General features: G+C 45.3%; 1 protein-coding gene across 3 annotated transcripts in view; it reads left to right on the top strand.

The window, feature by feature from the left end:
* The first annotated feature begins 5,147 nt into the window (after positions 1-5,147).
* KDSR (3-ketodihydrosphingosine reductase) overlaps positions 5,148-22,383 on the top strand; it is a 51,670-nt gene continuing 34,434 nt past the window's right edge. The window contains exons 1-5 of one of the 3 annotated variants that reach the window (XM_058277858.2): positions 5,148-5,382; positions 12,621-12,710; positions 18,413-18,469; positions 21,977-22,042; positions 22,224-22,319. In XM_058277858.2, coding sequence (XP_058133841.1) covers positions 5,275-5,382; positions 12,621-12,710; positions 18,413-18,469; positions 21,977-22,042; positions 22,224-22,319 — 417 coding nt within the window. In that variant the 5' untranslated portion in view covers positions 5,148-5,274. The remainder of the gene's footprint in view (positions 5,383-12,620; positions 12,711-18,412; positions 18,470-21,976; positions 22,043-22,223; positions 22,320-22,383) is intronic. The other 2 variants (XM_058277860.1, XM_058277859.1) reach the window with 2 other exon arrangements.

Below are 22,383 nucleotides of genomic sequence, written 5' to 3'. Positions count from 1 at the left end.
TTTTCACCCTCCTTTTTTTTCCCCTGTAGTATCTTAATACAGTACTGTGCCATTTTCTTTTTTATTCAAATGACTTATCATTGAATAAATTGGATATTCCTGCATCAGTTACTTGCAGGAGGTTTCTGGGGATAAAAAGGGTGGAGAAGCAGACTAATCTTCCAAGATTTGTAACCTAAATGCTCTTTCCTTCTCAGCTGCATATGTGGCTTGATAGCTCTGCCTCTCTATTTCTCTGAGCCAATAAGGCCCACACATATTCTTTGTTGCAAACAATGGGTCTGTTCTTTACACTACAGGGTAGAGCCTCACCTGGAGGGAGTGCATTGATTGCTGACACTCAGAGTATTCTGCACAATTTCCGCTTCACTTCTCCACCTCGGCCCAATCTGCCCTTAGCAGCCTTTGCATGGGTTTTGGAATTGGTGAAGTTTATAAATTTTTACTGGTCTTCCTAACAATGGAGTTTGTAGAAGCTTTTGCAAGCATGGCTTTAGTATAAGTTCCAAGTGAAGTATAAAAATGCTGACTTATGTAGCCATACTCATATTAGAGGAATAAGAAAGTGTAAAGTTTGATATTGTTATAACTTTTTCATGTTACCTTGCTGTATTTTTCATGTGAAAGTGCCAGTCTCTATTTTAAGGCAATCAAAATGATCTTTTTTAATGGTCTTAGCAAATACAAAAAGTATTTATTTAAAAATTATTAACAGGTTCTCCCTATTTCCTGCTGTCAGCTTTTGCTGTTTCACATGATTAGAAAGAAGGACAGAATGATTTAGATTGCTGCTTTGCAATAAACCCCTGCATTCATTAAACCCTAACTTCATTGAGGACTAAATGATTAGTCAATTTAACAATAAATTATTGGACACTTAAGTACAGGGCACTATAGAAGAATCTTTTGATTCAAAGAGGAATAAGTTGTGCCTATTTTAATAATACAATGTTATAATTAAAATGTGAATAATGTGGATTAGAGAAAAAAAATTCTCCGTCTGTTGAGGAAGACTCAAAGAGCTACTGACACATTGGAATTGGCTTCCTCCTGTGGAATTAGCCCACAAGAAGGTGGGGGAGGAACTTTTAGGAAGAGCTATTTCTGAAGAACCACATCAGTTTGACAAATACAGGAAAACTAGAATATAATATTGTACCTGTGGACCAAAAAAACCCCCCATTTCTTAAAACATGCTATTGCCAGGTTTATAAGTAGTTCAGGAGTAGCCTGCACTGTAGGTTGGGTTCTGAGTTCCTGGGAGCCGGTCACCAATCATGTTGTTTCTGAATTTGTATTTTGTAAGACTTTCATCTAGGGAATAGTGAGTATCACGTTGGAGCTACAGTTTAGAGTTTTGATATGTGTGAGTCTGAGTAGGGAAGGGAAGGAAACGTGTATTAATTTTGTATTGTGCCATAACAAATTACCACAAAGTAAGTGGCATAAAACAGTACAGATTTATTATCTTAGAGCTCTGTGGATCAGGCAACCAGCAGGGATCTCTCTGGGTTAAAATCAAGATGGCAGCAGGGCTGCCTCCCTCTCTGGAGGCTCTAGGAAAGCATCCACTTCTTTGCTCATTTGAGTTATTCTATGACTGCTTCTATCCTTATCAATGGCACCAGGAATCTGTTTCTTTTTGTTGTGTCATCTTGTTGTGTCAGCTCTCCCTGTGTGTGGGGCCATTCCTGGGTAGGCTGCACTTTCTTTTGCACTGGGTGGCTCTCCTTACGGGGCGCACTCCTTGCGCGTGGGGCTCCCCTACGCGGGGGACACCCCTGCGTGACAGGGCACTCCTTGCACGCATCAGCACTGTGCATGGGCCAGCTCCACACTGGTCAAGGAGGCCTGGGGTTTGAACCGCGGACCTCCCATGTGGTAGGCGGACGCCCTAACCACTGCGCCAAGTCTGCTTCCCTGGTTTATTTTTAAACGAGGTAGTGGGGACTGAACCTGGGACCTTGTGTATGTGAAGGATACCTCTGAAGTACAGCTGCTCTGCAGTTTTTTTGACTACTGTTTCAAGAGTTTTTTAAAGAAACAACACACAACATATTTTAGATACTAGTCCTTTATCAGATATACAGTTTGTAAATATTTCCTCCCAGTCTGTAGTTTATCTTTTAATGCTAACAGAGCCTTTTGCAAAGCAAAAGTGTTGAATTTTGATGAGGTCCGGTTTATCAGTTTTTACTCTGATGGACTGTGTTTTTGATTGTCAAAGCTGAGAGCTCTTTGCCTAATCCTAGTTCCCAAAGGTGTTTCTCCTCCTTTAAAACCAGATGATTAGTAACCTTCGTTTCCTCTGAACTTCATTCTCTTTGGCCGTGTAATGGTAACATATCCACAGGCATCACAACAGGACTAGAATGTGAGCATCCTTGGGGGCCATCTCTCTGTTACCCACAGAACTCAAAGTGGGAGGAGTTTGGAGTAAGGCTGTAAAATGCATGAAGGATGGCCAGAAACAGGCTAGGTGAAACCCTTCCTCTGTGCCTCAAAATAACATCTTGGCACATCTCATCTATGGCACTAACTGCATACAATTGTCTGTTTGTCTGCTCTACTAGTCATTGGTCTGAGTGCAGGCTCAGTTTTCTCTTCATCTTTGTTTCCTTTCTTCCTTCACAGTACATGCCACGTGATAGATGTTCTCAACTTATTTGTGAGTGAATGAGTTCATCCTATAAGACTTGTGGAACTATTAACTATTAAAAGCTTAGAAACCAAGGACTGACTTTAGAAGACATTTAAGAGGTCAAATTGTCAGAATTTGAAATAGTCTAAAATAAGAGGAGTCCGCTGGGGAATCGAGTGGACAGTAAGAGCTCTAACCCAAAGCTGCGATAAGGGAGTTGGTTTAGACAAACAGTAACTTCATGGTACCAGCTAGCTGTGACCCAGTGTCCTTGCCATAGAAGATCTGGGGTGGAGCCTGAGGCTCTGCATTTCCAACCACTTTAATAAACCCTATATCCTACTCCTCTTTGCATCCTTGGGCCCTGCACACGAATGGTCTCCAAAAATGTTTCATTTTGGTAAAAGTGTCTAGTAGGTTGTTGGAAAGAGAAGTCTGAAGCTAAGGAGAAAAGTTGGAGTTGGAGATTGCGTTGAGTGTTGGCCTGTTATGTTCCAGAACCATGTCAGGCACCGCTGACACCAAACCAGGAAAACAGCCTCTTCTCTCAAGAACTTTTGAGTTTAGGTAGCCACAGACGACAGGAGTCCTTACAGGTAAGAAGTAGTAAAGCTACTTGCCTATGTGGGATAAAAAGGAGGAACGAGAGTTGGAGAACGGTGATGCAGCCGACAGTGCACCCTGGGCCGGGATGCACCTGGCTGGCAGCTGGGAGACCCCACCTGAAACATCTGTGTAAGTGGCCTTTCCCAAGAGCGTAAGTAAAGAAGGGACAACTCCAACCTGTTCCTTATGCTCCTTGGTGTTTCTAACAACAAAAACAAGCAAGCAAGCAAACCGACAAAACCTGTCTCAAATGTAAAACAAAACCACGATGACATGTCACCTCATACCCACTAGGATGGCTATACTAATAATACTAATGAAAACCAGCAAACGTTGGTGAGCATATGGAGAAACTGGAATCCTCTTACAGTGCTGGTGGGAATGTAAATTGGTTCAGCTGCTGTGGAAAACAGTGTGTGTGTGGGGTCCTCAAAAAATTAAATGAAAAATTACTATGACTCAGTGATTCCACTCCTAGGTGTATATTCAAGAGGAAGAAAAACAAAAGTACACAAAAAAACTTTGCACATGAACGGTAATATTCATCATAGTAGTTAAAAAGTTGAAACAATCGAAGTGTCCAAGAATTGACACATGGATTAAAACATATCCATACAATGGACTATTACTTTGCAAGGAAAGGAATGAAGTCCTGATACCTGCTGCAACATTCAGCAATAGGAAGCAATGAAATACTAAGACCTGCTACAACAGGGATGGACCTTGGAGACATTGAGCTAAGTGAAAGAAGTCAGACACAAAAGACCACATAATGCTTGGTTCCGTTTATATACAATATCCGGAACAAGCAAATCCATAGAGACAGAAAGTAGATTGGGGATTGCCCAGGGCTGGTGGGGGTGGGGCTGGGGGGTTGGTTAGGAGGAAATGGAAGTGACTGCCAATGGGTACAGGATTTCTTTTGGGAGTGATGAAAACGTTCTCAATTTGATTGTGATGGTTGCACAGCTCTGTGAACATACTAAAAACCACTCAACTGTACACTTTAAATGGGTTAATTGCATGGTATGTGAATTCTCAGTAAAGCTGTTTATTTTTAACTGCTTTGGGAAAGAACTCTGAGCTCAAACTGTTCAATTTTGAAACTGCTAAACTTCTGTTTGTTTTTTAAGTTCCATGCTATGGCTTTTCCAAGTCCTCTGAAAATGGAAAGTGAGCAGCGACCATTTGCAAGTACGGTAAAAAAAATATATGAAACGGAATCTGGGATTTCCGAGCTTAACCTCAGGACTTCGGCGGCGCAGCCAGGTTCAGGAAAGCCACAGTTGACCACCAAGGTTGATGAAACCCTGAATCCTGCCCACGCCCCGGGGTCCTGCCGGCTGAACCCCGAGCACCGGCCCGACTCCTGGCCCGAGCGGGTCCAGTCCCAGGCCCCGCCCAGGCGGAAGGCCCGGCCCCGCGCGCTGCGGGGTCCTAAGCAGCACCCGCACCCCAAACAAAAAGCAAGTCCCCGTAGCCCTGGCCACCAGCGTGCCCGGCCCCCGGCCGCGCTGCCCCGAGGCCGCGGCGCGCGGGGGGGCAGCAGCCAACCCACGCACGCGGCGCCGGCGGTCCTCCAGCCTGCCCGCCTCCCCGCCTCCCGCGTCACTCCTCCTCAAGTCCCGCCTCCTCAAGTCCCGCCTCCTCGCCCCGCGTCTGGTCTCACCTCCCCGCCTCCCCGCCTCCCGGCCTCCCCGCCTCCCGGCCTCCCCGCCTCCCGGCCTCCCCGCCGCCCCGCCTCCCCGCCTCCCCGCCGCCCCGCCGCCCCGCCTCCCGCCTAGCGTCCCCGCCTCCCGCCTAGCGTCCCCGCCTAGCGTCCCCGCCTCCCGCCCAGCGTCCCCGCCTAGCGTCCCCGCCTCCCCGCCTCCCGCCTCCCGCCTCCCGCGTCCCCGCCCCTGGCTCCGCCTCTTCCCCTCCGGCCGCCGCTCCGCCTCGGCGCCGCGACCCCAAACACTCCGGGTTCCTGGCGGCCGTCGCGGTGCGTGAGCGCTCCCGGCGCCGAAGCCCCGCGGCCCGGCGGCGCGATGCTGCTGCTGGCGGCCGCCTTCCTCGTGGCCTTCGTGCTGCTCCTGTACATGGTGTCGCCGCTCATCAGCCCCAAGCCCCTCGCGCTGCCCGGGGCGCATGTGGTGGTGAGTGGCCTCCTGTGACCGCGCCCCGATCTCCGGGCCGCTCGGCCGCCCCCCATCCGGGCCGTGGTCCCCAAGCCGACTAGGGGGTCCCCTGCCGCCGCTCGGCCCGCCCTCTGCGGTCTGGCTCCTCCGGGGCCCTGCGCCCGCACCCGCCGCCCGGGGCTGCCGGCTCTCGTGGCTGCGCGCTCACATCGGGCGCCTCCGCGGGCTCGGGGTATTTTTGTCCTCAGCTTGGCCGACGAGTCAACTGAGGAAGAGAGAGGCCGAGAAACTTTGAAGGACACAGCGGTCGGCGGCCGCGCGGGGGGCACATGCCCACCGCGTCGCGACCCTCAGGGAGCGTGGAAGGACCCGCCGAGGCCGCTCGAAAGAGCGGTGGCCACAGGAACCCAGGAGGTGGCTCACCTGGAGGGAGAGATTACTCAGAACCCGGGGGGCTGCTTGGGGCAGCTCTGGCTGAGCGGGGTTGGGACGCTTCTGCCCACCCACGCTGCTTGTGTCTCTGTCGCTCTGCTTCCCGGGGTTCAGCCCCGGGTGGGCTGATGGCCCTTCAGGGCGGTCCTGGGCCATTCTTTCCGCGTGGAGGGATGAGCTAAAAGAGACGGCGAGTGAAGGGGCTGGAGGTTGCCTTGTTTCTTGGGAGCTCATGCAGTCGGGGGGCCCTCTTCTGTACGGCCCCTTCCCTAACCTGAGCGAGGGTGACTCCTGCTGCGCCAGCGCTCCTTGGCCGTGGCTTTCTTCTCAAAGAAACCCAAACCCGAGACGCAGCCAGGTGAGGAGTTTTGAAGAGGGAAGGTTAGCCGCGAAGCTGGAGGCCCGCATCCTCCAGGTGAGGGAGGACCCACGGCCCTGCTGTGATATAGAATAGGGTAGTCATTTTTTTTCCTGGGTCTGAAATCTGGACGAGTGTTGGTGAGTGGCAACATTTATTTTGTTTCGTTTCTTTTTTGTGAAAAACGATTGATAGCTTTCTCCAACTCCTGTTTCTGGTGTGAAAGGCAGGTAAGTGTAGATTCTTGTGAAAACTCTACCATAGTGCTAAATGGTGAAAAATTTCACCTCCAGAAGAGAACCTCTGCCTCAAAAGCGTGGCTTTAAAGGTTGTATTCTTTTGGTACTTACCCTTGCAGAAGTTATCGTAACTTAGAGAAAGGTCAAGTCCATGGCGGTAATGAAAATTTTGATTCAATATTTATAGACAGTTTCACTGGACCTTGACCCCAGTCCTGCAAGCCCTGTCTTGCCGTCCTCCTAGCTAAGATAAATTCCAGGTCTGTTGGGATATTCGAGGAAGAGTTTCTTATTTTCACCATCCTGTTTTGATCCGCCGCCACAAATAACGTGAGGATGACATGAATAATTCACCTGATGTCGCCATCTGTTTTCTAATGTCATAAGACAAGTGAAAGTGTAATTCTTCTTGAGATTCGTTAGGAGAAGACAAGGTGATGGTAAGAGGGAGCTCATAGTATGAACAACCCCAGGTTAAAACTCTGCATTGTCACTGGACAGATTTTATACATGAATGTTGTCTTCCTGATTCCAAGAGTAAAACTGCAGCAAGCCGTGCGTGGTAAATACTTAAATCAGCTTGTTTTTAAAAAGCTGTTGATGATAAGAATTGGAAAATTGTATTAGTTTGCCAAAGTGGTGCCAATGCAAAGTATCAGAATTCTGTTAGCTTTTATGAAGGGGATTTTCTTGGGTAAAAGCTTACAGTTCCAAAGCCATGAAAAGTCCAAATGGAGGCATCATCCGAGATGCCTTTTTGCAAAAGTGAGCTGCTTTTGATCGTTACCACCTTGTGAGGCAAGATGGCCGCCACCTCTGCCCAGGTTTCTGCCTTCCCCTCTGGGTTCGCTCATTCTTCTTGAGGTCGGTGGGACCAGCCTTGGAGGCTTTGTCTGTAAGAATCTTGTAGTGCTCTCTCTCCTGGCATAGGGCTTGTTTCTTTCCAGGCCTCCTCTCAGCCTCGGCTGGTCTGCTCTACAGGCCCCACGTGGGAGGGCAGAGACACCTGGGCTGTGCGAGGGTAGGTATTTATACAACCCCAGGGGGAAGGAGCCCTGCCACTGGGAGTTCTCACTCTGATGAACAACTGGGACTGTATGTTCCCAGTTTTTGGCTAAGGTTTCTGGGTTTAAGGTCTGCGCCTGCCTTTTCGCTGGACCTGACATCTCTCTCAGCCTGTGGAATGGAAATAGACTGATCTGCACACAATAGAAAAGGAGATAGGGGTAGGCCTCTCCACCTGCCCAAGCCTACCCCTTTGAATTAGCTCCCATCCCGTCCTGTCCCATCCCGTCCACCCCCCACCCATAACACAACAGAGCTCTCATACCTCTGAATCCTGTTTCAGTAATGAAACTGCAGTCCAATTCCCTGAGGTAATTTGCTCATGACCCAACCCTACCACTCCTCTTTTCTTACAAACCTATAACTAGACTGAAATCCCAAAAAGCCCTAAATGGTGAGGTACAAAGTATGACTCATGATAGGTGCTCTGTACTCCAAAGGAACTGTGTGATTTTTCCAATTTATAATAGAAATCGGGGGGATATGTGTGGGAATAGACATTAGGGGTATGGGATAATGGTGGTGGGATAAAGTTGGAGCAGGTAGAATTTATTGATAGGGTTGTACTAATCTCTGCTTACTATTACGATACTAAGCAGAGAGTCTGGATTCAGTGTTGTGCCTCAATGGGTTAGAAAGGGCTTGAACAGTTTGTTTGGGTGGTTGGCTGAAGCATGGCCCCTACATTGCCTGCAGGTGAAATGCCAGAACTGCCTGGGTATAATGACCAAGAGGGGATTAAAAGGCTCAGAGAGATTGTAATATTAGAAGGGATTTATCGTGTCACACCAGCTCACCCACCCCTGGAATGTCCAGAGGGCACACCTTTCACCAGGACAGTGAGGAATGAATTTGTGAGACTAACTCCATCTTTCCTGAAGAGCTCTGTGATTGGTCTTCTTTGTAGGTCAGATATTACTGTGGGAATGGGTGTCACTGAATTTGGATCTTTAAACACAGTGGGGATAATTGGATCCCAAGTTGGCAGAAGCCAAGTGGCAGCACTTTATCACCAAAGACAAGGTGGCCATAGCCGCCATAATGAACAGCAGACCCAAAGCAGAAATCAAAATAGTCTGCTTCAGGGACCTATGGCCTGGGCTAGAAGATCATGGGGTACCTAGAAGTAAAATAGAGGGGTAGTTTACTAAATTGATAGTTTATCTGTATAAGCAGAAGAATTTTAAGTCAAGTGAACAAAAGTCTGACTTGAATTACAAAAACAGAGAGTTATGGCCCCTTAATCAATTACCGCTCTTGAGACAGTTTACAGACCTAGAGCCCTTTGAATGAAGGGAAAGCTGGGGCCCCTTGAAGAAGGACCCTGCTACACTGACATTTATAATGGTAATCTTCCTCCACACCTTCCCAAAAGAGAACTATGGCCTTTTATCAGGATAACTGTCCTTGGGGGTAATGGAAATGATCAGATATTTCAGGAATTAGTAGACACTGGCTCAGAAGTGACATTAATTCCAGGAGACTCAAAATGTCACTGTGGTCCACCAGTCAGAATAGAGGCTTATGGAGGTCAGGTGTTTAATGGAGTTTTAGCCCAGGTCCATCTGACAGTGTGTCCCTTAACCTATTCTGTGGTTATTTCCTCAGTTCCAGATTGTGTCATTGGAATAGACATACTCAGCACTGGTAGAATCCCCACATTGGTTCCCTGACTTAGGGAGTGAGGGCTATTATGGTAGAAAAGGCCAAGTGGAAGCCTATTAGAACTGCCCCTACCTTCCAAAATAGTAAATGAAAAGCAATACCACAGTCCTGGAGGGACTGCAGAGATTAGTGCCACCGTCAAGGATTTGTAGGATGCTGGTGATTCCCACCACATCTCACCAAATCTCTCCTATTTGGCCTGTGCTGAAAACAGATGGATCTTAGTTCCCAAAGGAGTGCTTCCACCAGGGAACACAACAATGATTCATTGAACTGGACGTAAAGACTGCCACCTGGCCACCTTCGGCTCCTTGTGCCTCTGGATCAACAGGCACAGAAGGGAATTCCTTTACTGACTGGGGTGATTGATCCTGACTATTAAGAGGAAATAGGACTGTAAGTACACAGTGGAGGGAAAGCAGAGTGTGCCTGGAATATAGGAGATCCCTTAGGGTGTCTCTTAGTACTGCCATACTCTCTGCCTAAAGCCAGTGGAAAACTGTCACATCCCTATCCAGGCAGGACTGTAATGACCCAGAAACTTCAGGAATGAAGATTTGGGCCACCCCATCAAGCAAAGAACCATGACCAACTGAGGTACTTGCCCAGGGGAAAAAAGTAGCATGGAATGATTAGTGGAAGAAGGTAGTGATCAATACCAGCTATGGCCACGGGACCAGTTACAGAAGAGAGTATGTAATGGTACAGTTATTTCTTGTTTTTTTATGAGTTTGTTTTTGTATATACATAAAGCAAATATCTTTTTCTTCCCTATCTTATTCCCTTATATGACATAAATTGTTTAACTTCATGTCATAGTATTTAAGGTATAGGGTATCAAGGGTAAGAGTGAATATTACAAGGACTTGCAGCCTATTCTGGGGAAAGTTAGTGCACTTCCAGTTGTATGCAAGACAGTTGAATATTGTTAGGCGAAGATTTGAAATTTTGTTTTTATTTAGAGACTGAGAGTGATTTAAGGAGCCATGTATGGGTGTCAGGTTGACAAGGGGTGGACTGTGATGGTTAAGTTTATGTGCCAACTTGGGCAGTTGATGGTGTTAAGCAAGAACTGGCCTGATTTTTACTGTGAGGACATTGAAATGGGCTAGGAAGGATTTGGAAATGAAGTTGTGTGGGTGAGGTTGGGTGGAGAGACATCTAGGCAGAAGGAATAACATCATTTAGTAGTCAGGGACTGTTGTAATTTGCTGAAAGCAATATATCAGAAATGGGCTGGCTTATCAAATAGGAATTTATTTGGCTAAAAGCTTACAGTTCTAGGCTGTGAAAGTGTCTAAATCAAGGCATCCTTAGGATGTGCTGTCTCACCAAAGGTCGATTGCTGGTGATCCTGGACTCATGTCACATGTCAAGGCACAGTGGCAGCTCTGCTGGTCTCTACCTTCTCTTCCAGGCTCACTTTCTTCCCGAGCTCAGCTGTGGGCCACCAGGCACATGGCGGTGTTTGCTTGTATCTTCTCTGTCCTCTGGGCCTCATTGCTGGTTCTGCTTCTGGCTGCTCTGTCTGTGACTTTTCTCTCTCCTGGGTTCCTCTCAGAGCTCATGGGTTACTTCTTTCCATCTCTGTGGCTTTTTCTGTGTATCTCTGCATATTTCTTGCTGTTTTTAAAGGACTCCAGTAAAAGAGCTAAGACCCACCCTGGGTCATGCCCTACTGAAGTGATCTAATCAAAAGAAGGGTCCCTTAACTGAATCTAATCAAAAGGTCCCATCTACAGTAGGCTTACATGCACAGGAATGGATTAACTAAGGAAATGGTCTTTTGGGATCCACCCAGTTTCAAACTGTCACAGGGACATTTTGAGAAGTCCTGCCAGTTGCTAAGGAATTGTGATATCTGGTGAAAATTAATAAGCCAGACTAACCTGTGAAATAGCCTAATAGCAAAGACTTCACTGGGGCAACTGTTAAGTTAGGCAAACAGGTATATTTTTAAAGCAACTTTCTGTAAATTTTTGGTTAATTATCCATCAAGGAAATTGCTCCCATGGTGGGAAGTTGACATCAGAGCAAAGCAGGAATTTCCCAAGAGTGACAAGCGCATTTGTGTAGGCAGGGCTTCATGATGACTGTAAAATCATGGGATGTGGTCAGAGATGTTCATTGTAGTGTTTTAATATATTACAGTAAATATTAGAAATAACCTGAATGTACATAGAGGAATGGTTAACTAAGATTAGATTCAGTGATTTCAGACTATATTACAAAGACTTTTAGTTTCTCATCATATTATGGCGTGATTTTTAAAAAAAATAATATACTACCATGCAATATTATATAATTTTTATAGGGAAACCAACTAGAAAGGTAATGTTCCATTTATTTTATTAAGTTGAAGATTTATTGAGTCCTTCCTATGTGCCAGGCACTTGGTAAGTGTTAGGAGTATAGTGATGAGCAAAAATTGAGTTGGCATTTTTATAATTTATGGAAAGATGGCTGTGAATCAAATAATCACAAAAACAAATGCAAGACTGTTGGGCTTTATGAGCACCATAAAGGAAAGAGGAGGCTGTGGGAAGTGATTTATGAGCTGATATTTGATGGGTAAATAGGTGCCATCTAGATGAAAATAGGGGAGGGGAGCATTCCTGGCAGGGGAAATAGTACATGCAGGGGCCCTGCAGGTGGAGGGAGCATGGCTGAGCTACAGATGGTGAGTTCTAGAATAGTGCAAGATCAAAAGCTTTACTTTTCCCTATATTCTTGTGATCATATTACTTTTATAATAAGCAGCCATTTGAAGTATCATAAGATTTATGCAGGTGGCCATTCTTTAATCTCTTGTAGAACCAGTCTTTTATAAGAAATGTACAGTAAGGAAATAAGATTCATTTGGACTTGGACTCAGAGGCAGGCTAATGTATTAATTATTAGCTAGATTTGCAGGGCACTTTCCCTCCAAAGAACTCAGAAAAATACTATTAGTGTGCAATTTATAGTTCCGTCCTGAAAACAATAAAAGCAGCAGGACCTGTCGCCAGTATAATCTTCATGTTTGTACTTATTCCAGTCGTTAAATTTGGTATTAAGCTATACTAGTAAAAACCGAGCTCTTCCCTGTTGTTGTTTTTTAATCCCCCCCCTCCCACCCCTGCGGCTTTTTTGCGTGCTGCCTGCTTTCTGTGTCCATTCGCTGTGCGTTCTTCTGAGTTATTTATTTATTTAGTTTTGCTTGTCTCCCTTTTTTGTTGTTGTTGTATGACCTTGCTGAGTCGGCTCTCCATGGCGCTTGTGGGTCTGTGGCTCTCCGCAGCATGTGGGCGAGTCTACCTTCACAAGGGGGCCCCGGGACACGAACCCAGGGCCTCCCATATGGTAGATGGAACCCACCTGATTGAGCCACAGCCGCTTCCCTTCTCTGTTATTTTTTAGAGCTCATAATAGTTACTTTAAGTAAACTCCCTGTATAAGGAAAATTCCAAAGGCTAGGAAGATTTTACTGTGTTTTTCCTTTTTCTTTTTCTTTATAGGTTACAGGAGGCTCCAGTGGCATTGGGAAGTGTGTTGCTATTGAATGTTATAAACAAGGAGCATTTATAACTCTGGTGGCACGAAATGAGGTAAGTCTTCCAGATGCATTATTACTAACTTAGTTAACGTTATTCAAAGACTTAGTATTCACACCTGTCCTGACAGTTGCTTGTGTCCCTGATTTGAAGTGTGATTCCTGAACTGTGGTTCATTCTTATAGTTAGGTGAAGGATTTCTCAGCTGGAGTCAGATCAGCTCAGCAAATATTTATTGAGTGCCAACAGTATATTAGGCAACATCATAGACCATGAAGATCTTGAGATGGGAGAGATGTAGGCATAGTTATGTGTTTGTTATTTTAAACATATTTTGAAATACTTTCAAACTTCCAGGACAAACCCAATACAGAGAACTCCAGTATATCGCAAATCCTTCCAGATACGCAGATCCACCCATTTTAACATATTTCCACATTGTCTTTATCATTCTAGCTGTCTACCCATCATTCTATCCATCTGTGTATCTACTTGTCCATCTATTTATCAGTCCTTTTTCTGAACACTTGTATGTAGGTTGTGTACAAAATGCTTCTTGAATATTTAATATGTTATGTACATTTCCTAAAAACAGGGATATTCCCTTATATAGCCACTGTATAGTTACCAAGTTCATGAAATTTAACACTGATGTAAAGTTTAAAGCCCATGTTTTTCTTATGTTCTGATAATATCCTTTTGAGCCTTCTCTTCTCCATTGTTTAATCCCACCTAGGATCTGCCTTTGGGACTGACCCTTTAGTTGTCCTTTCTTTCCTTCTTTTTATTGTGCAACATCTATGCAACATAAACTTTCTCATCTCAGCCACTCCCAAGCGTACCATGCAGTAAGAATGATCACATCAACTATATTGTGGTACCTTCACCACCTTCCTTTACTACAACTTTTCCGTCTTCCTAAATGGAAACGATTATTAGGATTAAAACCCATCCTGGTTGAGGGTGGGTCACACCTTATCTAAAGTGACCTCATTAACAGGTGCTACTTACAATGGGTTCACATCCACAGGAATGGATTAGATTTAAGAACATGTTTTTCTGGGGTATGTACAGCTTCAAGCTTACCACAGCTATATATAGAATTCTTAGTTGGCAGTTTTTTTGCTTTGAGCACTTTAAATATGTCAGTCCATTGCCTTCTTGCCTTCAAGGTTTCTGATGAGATATTGGCACTCAATCCTGTTGATGCTCTATTATATGTGACATGTTGTTTCTCTCGTGGGCTTTCAGAATTCTCTCTTTATTTTTGGCATTTGACAATTTGATAAGAATGTGCTGCAGTGAGTATCTATTTGGGTTTATCCTGTTGGGAGATGGTTGAGTGTCCTGGATGTATATATTTATCTCTTTTATTAAATTTGGGAAGTTGACTGCTGTTATTTCTTTGGCTATTCTTTCTGCCCCTTTCTCTCTTGTTCTCCTGGGACTCCCATATTGCATATATTGGTATCTTTGATGGTGTCCCACAGGCTCGTCAGGCTCTGTTTACTTTTTTTTTTTATTTTAAGGTTTATTTTTATTATATTTCTCTCCCATTCCCCCCCATCCCATTGTCTGCTCTCATTGTCCATTCACCATGTGTTGCATTCTCATCAGGTGGCACCAGGAATCTGTGTCTCTTTTTGTTGCGCCCCTTGCTGCGTCAGCTCTCCGTGTGTGGCGCCACTCCTGGGCAGGCTGTGCTTTTTGTGCAGGGCGGCTCTCCTTGCAGGGTGCACTCTTTGCATGTGGGGCACCTCTACACGGGGTCACCCCTGTATGGCACAGCACTTCTTGCGCGTGGCAACAATGCACATGGGCCGGCTCACCACACAGGTCAGGAGGCCCTGGGTTTGAACCCTGAAACTCCCATTTGGTAGGCGGATGCTCTTATCAGTTGAGCCACAACTGCTTCCCTCTGTTTACTTTTTTTCATTCTTTCTCCTTCTCATACTGAATGATTTCAATTGGCTTATCTTCAAGTTAACTGATTCTTTCTTCTGCCAGCTCCAATGTGCTGTTGAACCCCTCTAGAGAATTTTCAATTCTGTTATAGTGGTCTTCAGCAGTGTTTGATTCCTTTTCATAATTTCCATCTCTGTATTGATATTTTCTTTGCCTTCATATCATTTTCCTGATTTCCTTTAGTTCTTTGTCCATACTTTCCTTTAGCTCTTCGAACATATTTGGTACCTTTTAAAAAAAGTCTTTGTCTCCTCCATCCCATGTCTGGTCTGACCCTCATGGATGGTTTCCAGTGCTTAAGTTTCTCCTTTGCCTGGGCCATTGCATCCTATTTTTCATAATGTGTTTTGTAATTTTTTTATTGAAACCTTGACATTTTGTTATTTTAATGTGTTATTGCTGGAATTTACATACAGAGGTGTCATGCCAGGAGCTAACAAACAACAACAACAAAAAAGCAAAAGAAAAAAAGAAGGAAAAAAGCCACAGTTCCTAGTCTTTGCAGATTGACCTGTGCTAGTGCTGTCCTTCAGGGCTTAGCCATACAATGAGTTTAGAGAACAGCTCCAGGCTGAAGTAAAGGGCCGCGTTGGCCCTTTCTGTGCATGTGCTTGTGGTCCTAGCAGTTCCCTGTTTCCCTGGATACAACAGTTTCCTCCCGGTCCCAGGCACTGCACTGTAAATCCTACAGCCAGCAGTCCCTTGCTGCAGGTGTACTTCATGCTCCCACAGTTTCCAGTAGGAGAGTTCCATGAGCCACCTCCTACTTGCAGGGCAAGTTCTGGGACCTGTATCCCTCAGGCCACCACCAGACAGGTTGGGCCAGACATGCTCCCAGCATGTGCGCAAGGGTTACCCTGCCCCCCTGCAGAACTGGGACCAGGGTTCGTACTCCTGGTAAGTAGTGAGTGGTGGGAAACGGACTTTGGCCCAGTGGTTAGGGCGTCCGTCTACCATATGGGAGGTCCGCGGTTCAAACCCCGGGCCTCCTTGACCCGTGTGGAGCTGGCCATGCGCAGCGCTGATGCGCGCAAGGAGTGCCGTGCCACGCAAGGGTGTCCCCCGCGTGGGGGAGCCCCACACGCAAGGAGTGCGCCCGTGAGGAAAGCTGCCCAGCGTGAAAAGAAAGAGCAGCCTGCCGAGGAATGGCGCCGCCCACACTTCCCGTGCCGCTGACGACAACAGAAGCGGACAAAGAAACAAGACGCAGCAAATAGACACCAAGAACAGACAACCAGGGGAGGGGGGGAAATTAAATAAATAAATAAATAATCTTAAAAAAAAAAAAAGTAGTGAGTGGTGGCAGAGGGCCCAGCCAGGGCCCACGAGGTCCTACCACGTTTAAGTAGACTTTTCTTGGTTTGGCGTTGGCCCTGTTACTGCAGTCCTTTAACTCTTTTCTGGCACTTTGAGAAAGATGTCTCTGCCAGTTCTTGCTGGTTGTTCAGAGCTTCTATGGGGGGTCAGAGCCCTGAAGATGACCTTCCGCCGTCTTGATCAGTTATTTACTGTGATCCGGTCATAGCAGTGATAGAGGCCACAAGCACACTTTGTGGGAACCAGGGAGGGCCCTCCACCAGCCACGGGGTGTGGGCAGACCTCTGAAAGGTACGTGGATATGTTTATCATTTTCTTAGAACATGATATAAATCTGGGTACCACAGGGGGATTCCATGCCTTCTAGCCATTTTAGCAAAGTGTAGGTGTTTTTGTGTTAATTCGAAGTGGGCTTTCAGGATTTGTTATTCTTGCCAAAGCTATTTCCAGAGCCCAAAGCAGCGTCGCTGATTCCCACACACTGCCATGAGGTCCTCGTGCGCCATGCGGGGGCTAGGCACGGCACTGGCTGTGACTGGACTGACTTCTGGTAGTCTCCTGGCTGAGTACACTGCTTGGCACATAGCAGGTGCTCAAAGAATATGTGACAAATGGCTGAACGAAGGGAGGAATGCTGGAGAGAATGGCAGCGCTGGTGTGGTGCAATGGCTTGGGGATTTTGGCGGCAACAAGAGAGTAACTGCTTAGAGAGGGACCTGTGGGAATGGTGGGCTGTAGAGGACCTCTGGGGGAGGAGGTTTAAATAATGACTCCAGGAAGCAGACGTGGCTCAACTGATAGAGCGTCCACCTACCACATGGAGGGTCCAGGGTTTGATCCCAGGGCCTCCTGACCCATGTAGTAATGTGGCTCATGCGCAGTGTTGCCGAGTGCAGGGAGTGCCATGCCATGCAGGGGCGCCCGCACGTAGGGGAGCCCCATGCTCAAGGAGTGCGCCCCCTAAGGAGAGCCGCCCCATGTGAAAAAAGTGCAGCCTGCCCAGGGTTGGTGCCACACACGGAGACCTGACGCAGCAAGATGACGCAACAAAAGGAGGCACAGTTTCCCAGTACTGCCAGATAATGCAAGCGGATGCAGAAGAACACGAAGTGAATGGACACAGAGAACAGACAAGGGAGGGGAAGGGGAGAAAAAGAAATTAAATAAATCTTAAAAAAAAAAATGACTCCGAATTTGACCTGGACAGCCATAATTTCTTTTAAAAATCCAGAAAGGCAGAAACAGCCACCTGTCTTTTATTTATATTTTTAACTTCTTTAACAGTGAATTTGCTTTGGCATCGAAGCCATCTTGTATGAACGAAAACACAAAGTTAATAAAGTGACATTTTGTAAGATTGGAAACAATAGATGACATGAGACAGATGAAAAAGGGTGTGGGGAAGGCCCCGGGTTCCTAGGAAGTGCTAGCAAGCTCTTGCTGCAGTCCTTATATCACTAGCAAAAGAATCTGCCGGCATTCGGGCATTCTCTGTTTTCTCATGTAATCTTTCCAACCCTGGCCAATTTAAATTGTGTACTTTTATTAATAGCACAGTATTATTTTATGATAGATACATTCACATTTAGATACCTGTGTGTCTTATGGCAGGCTGCCCCTCCTCAGTTCTTCTTGAGCTCTCCTAATATATTTAAGTTGCAACTTTTGAACTACATCGGAATACTGTCAACTGATATCTGTCTTCTTGAAAATGAGTAAAACTAAACGGAAGCTTTGATTACGTGGGTAGCTTCACTTGTCTTAAGAATATTTTTGAACATAGCCAGATTTGGTTTATCCAGACCATCTAAAAAGTGATTTTTACTATATTTGCTTTTCCAATAGAGGAGGGAAATATTGGGCAGTTTCTTACTACTTACCTAATTATAGGAAGTCTGAGTGGTTTATACGAAAGCACTGTTGACCTGGAATTGCACATACCCATAACTTCTGTTGTTGTCAGTGGCACGGGAATCTGTGTTTCTTTTTTTTTTTTCCTCTGTCATCTCATGTGTAAGCTCTCCGTGTGTGCGGCACCATTCTTGGGCAGGCTGCACTTTCTTTCGTGCTGGGCGGCTCTCCTTACGGGGCGCACTCCTTGCGTGTGGGGCTCCCCTATGTGGGGGACACCCCTGCGTAGCATGGCACTCCTTGCGCGCATCAGCACTGCGCATGGGCCAGCTGCACACGGGTCAAGGAGGCCCGGGGTTTGAACCGCGGACCTCCCATGCGGTCGACAGACGCCCTAACCACTGGGAAAGTCCGCTTCCCTACAATGAATTTTAAAACTTGCTACCAATTATATGTAGTTTAACATACTTTTCACCTTCTTTTTGTCATAGACTGTGGCCAGTGCCTATGCAATAGAGGTGCTGTTTTGTGTGTTTCATGGAATTTTAATTGCTGTTTCTTTCCCTGTAAACAAACATACTGGTAGACAATCACAAGAACTAATTGTTGTCTGTTGCTTTCAGGATAAGCTGCTGCAGGCAAAGAAAGAAATTGAAAAGCACTCTATTAATGATAAACAGGTAAATCACAATCTTCAGGACATTTTCTGTACTCTTTGTTGAATAAAGGAAAAAAGGCTTACTTCAACTGTGAAGAGTTAAGGCATATAGGATTTTCCTAATTCAAAAGCATATTAGACTTTTTTAAAAGGTAAAATTGTTTGAATTGTCTAGGAACTTAGGTTACTATAAAAAATATATGGGCAGCAGTTGTGGCTCAACTGAGAGTGTCCACCTACCATATAGGAGGTCCCGGGTTTGGTACCCAGGGCCTCCTGACCTGTGTGGTGAGCTGGCCCATGCACAGTGCTGCCGTGTGCAGGGAGTACCGTGCCGTGCAGGGGTGTCCCCCACATAGGGATACCCCATGCACAAGGAATGCTCCCTGCATGGAGAGCCACCCTGCGCAAGAAAAGTGCAGCCCACCCAGGAGTGGCGCTGCGCAGACACAGAGGAACACACAGTGAATGGACACAGAGAGCAGATAACGGGGGAGGGGAGAGAAATAAATCTTTAGAGGAAAAAATATATCTATATATATATATGGACTCTTATATACATGCATAAATTATCAAATAGAATGTTTACTAGCAAATGATTTCATTTCAATGATCTGTTTAAATGAACTATATACAAATACTTAAGGAAAAGGGGTAGTGGATGCCTTACTTAAAAAATAAATTTTGGTTATGTGACTTTTTTTGATTAATAGTATATATATGTATACACACACATATTTGTCAATATGAAGCATAATTGTAAATTAATAACCACGCGCCTATCTCCCAGGTTAAGGAATAGAGTTGACCCGAGCCTCCAAAGGCTGCTGTGTGCCCGCAGAGTGCATGCAGAGCTTCAGCCGTAGCCTAGTGCCTGCCCCCCACAGGCAGTGGATGGTGGCGCCATCCTGGCTGGCACCTGGTTTTGGCAGGCTTTTACAGTTTTGCCTTTCTGATGGGTTTAAATGGTATTTCATTATAGTTTTAATTGCCTTTTTTTTTTTTTTTTTTGCCCTCCAGAATATGTGCTTGAGATCTTTCTGTGCCCATAAAAACCAACCTGCCTCAGTCTTTTGCACTCTGAGTATTGTGTTGGGTTCTTTAATTGGTCCCCTATTGCTGGGCTGTTCCCATGTTTTGATCATGGCAGTTCTCTGCTGCAGGTAAAATTCTCATTCATATCTCCTTGTGCACATACGTGGATTTTTGTCTAGGACTGTGGTCTCTGCCTGTACCCATTTCTCTGAAACCCACAAACATTGGAAGGCTGCCAGCTCCCCAGGTCCCCCCTCTCTGCTCCCCTCCCAATTCTGGGGACCTCGGTAGAGAGAGGAACGTCACCCGAGGCTGTGTGGCTGAATGGAGTGGCAGGCCTTGCTTGCTGCCAGCACCCTCTCTGCTCCGGACCTCTCCACGCTGGCTGCTGACCCCTCCTCTCTGTCAGAGGCTTCGGGCCACGTGCAGAATTCATGCCTCCACATGAAGGGGGTTGAAGAGCCAGGGCCTGGGCGGGCAAGAGTGAGCTTGAATCCTCTGCCTGGCACAGAAGAGGCTTGTTGCCACCCACGCGGAGGAAGCATTTATTTGATTCAGTGGAATTGCTCCCTGTGGTAAGCCCAGGCTGAGCTAGTCCCTGTCCTTACTCTGTGCTGTGAAGCCCAAGCCCTGCCTGGGTTTGCATTGTGCGGGTGTGGCCCACTGTCCAGAGAATCTGCAAGTGGCCTGGTTGGTCCCAGAGAGTGAGGGACTTTCAAACAGCCTCAGCTGGCTACTGTATAGCATAGTGATTTTGGTGGTAGATGAGGATCGTGGTTAATAATAGAAATACAGGAATGTTCCTCTACTACAAGGTGTCAAATATGTGGTGAGGCATGGGGGAAAATGCAACTAATGTCACCTATAGGCCACAGTTAACAGTTACATTGTAATAGTTTTATAGCAAAGGCAAAGAAGGCACTGTATCAATGTTAAAAATAAAAAAAGACTGTGGGATTTAGTTTTATGAAATGTGACTATGATTAAGCCTTTTTTATTCTTCATTTTCTTAATTAACAAGACCTTGGGCAAGTCATTTAACCAATCTGTGCAAAAACCAAAACCAGAAAAAATAAATGAATAACCTTAGAGTGGCCCAGGTCAGCTTCTGCAGCCGAGATCACCCTTGGCCTGGTGAGATAATGCCCTGAGCCCGTCTCTGGGCTCCGCCTCTGAGTGTGCACCGCAACTCAGGTGACTCCTGGCGGCAGGTAGGGCTTGTTACTGATTTGTCCCACCTCCTGTTGTCGAATCCCAGTGGGTTTCTGTACTTACTTGTTAGGTTTACTGTTATTCTTTTTAACAGCTTTATTGAGATGTAGTTTATGTTCAATATCATACCTTTTTAAAGTGTTCAATTCCATGGGTGTGACAGATGTGTATACTTGTGAAACACCACTGCAATCAAGATACAGAACATTTCTGTCATCCTGTGATGTTTCCCGTGCCTTCTCTCCCTTTTTTCTTTTTCACTGTTTTTTTATCGTGGTAAATATATAACAAAATGTCCCATTTTAACCATTTTTAGGTGTGCAATTCAGTGACATTAATTACATTTACAGTGTTATGTTGCTGTCACCACCATCCATTACCAAAACTTTTTTATCACCCCAAATAGAAGCTTTACCCATTAAGCAATAAGTCCCCATTTTCCCTTCCCCCAGCCCCTAATAAGCTCTCGTCTAATTTGCCTATACTAAATATTTTATATATGTGAACCAATACAGTATTTGTCCTTTTGTGTCTGGCTTCCTTCATTAGCACAGTGTTTTCAAGACTTATCCATGTATGAATGCCTGGCATGTATGAGAACTTCACTCCTTTTTATGGCTGAATAATATTCTGTCGTATGGGCATACCATATTTTGTTTATCCATTCATCTTCCCTTGGGCACATGGATTGTTTCTATCTTTTGGCGCTTGTGAATGGTGTTGCTCTGAACACTGGTGTACAAGTATCCGTTCAAGTCTCTGTTTTCAGTTCTTCGGGGATACATACCTAGGAGTGGAATTGCTGGGTTATGTAGTAATTCTGTGTTTAGCTTTTTGACGAACCACCAAACCGTTTTTCACAGTGGCTGCACCATTTTACATTCCCACCAATAATGCAGGAGGGTTCCTATTTCTCCACGTGCTTGCCAGTGTTCAGAATCCCTTACCCCTTTTTTAAAAAATTATATCCCCTATGCAGTCCATCCCTCCTGGCTACAGCAATCTTTGACATGCTTCCTGCCATTATAGATTGGTGGCATTTCAAGAGAAGGATTTTTACAGTTATTAAAACATTCTGTTGAGTTTGCTTAACTGCGAAAACTGCCAAGAACATTAGACTATACGAATTGCACTGTCAGCAGATTTCAAATGCTGTAATCTCTATGTTCAATATTGGACTTTTTATCTCTTGGAAAAGATTTATCTTTAATTGTTAAAAAATCTTTAAAAAATAGTTTCAGATACCTGCATGTCTTTGATCATTTTTTTTTCTTGTTCACAGGTGGTGCTTTGTATATCAGTTGATTTATCACAGGACTATAACCATGTAGAGAATGTCATAAAACAAGTAAGAGATTGGGGTAATTGGAATTAGTTAACTTGCATTTTGATTGGTTCTTAACAGTCTGAGGTATGACTTGGAATTGGTAAATCTTCTATATAGATTTAATAGTGTTGTAGATTCTATTTATTAGCATTGTGGTTTTTCTCTTCTCTTTCTCAATACCTGCTCCGATAAATTTTTCTAGGCACAGGAGAAACTAGGTCCAGTGGATATGCTTGTAAACTGTGCCGGAATGTCAATTCCAGGAAAATTTGAAGATCTTGAAGTTAGCAGTTTTGAAGTAAGTAAAAATGTGTGCTCACCTGGGTGACCCATTTACTGAAAATAGAACACTGCATTGAGTA

This window comes from Dasypus novemcinctus, chromosome 16 (assembly GCF_030445035.2).
Source record: "Dasypus novemcinctus isolate mDasNov1 chromosome 16, mDasNov1.1.hap2, whole genome shotgun sequence".
Lineage (NCBI taxonomy): Eukaryota > Metazoa > Chordata > Mammalia > Cingulata > Dasypodidae > Dasypus > Dasypus novemcinctus.
This window is presented reverse-complemented; position numbering and strand designations above follow the sequence as displayed.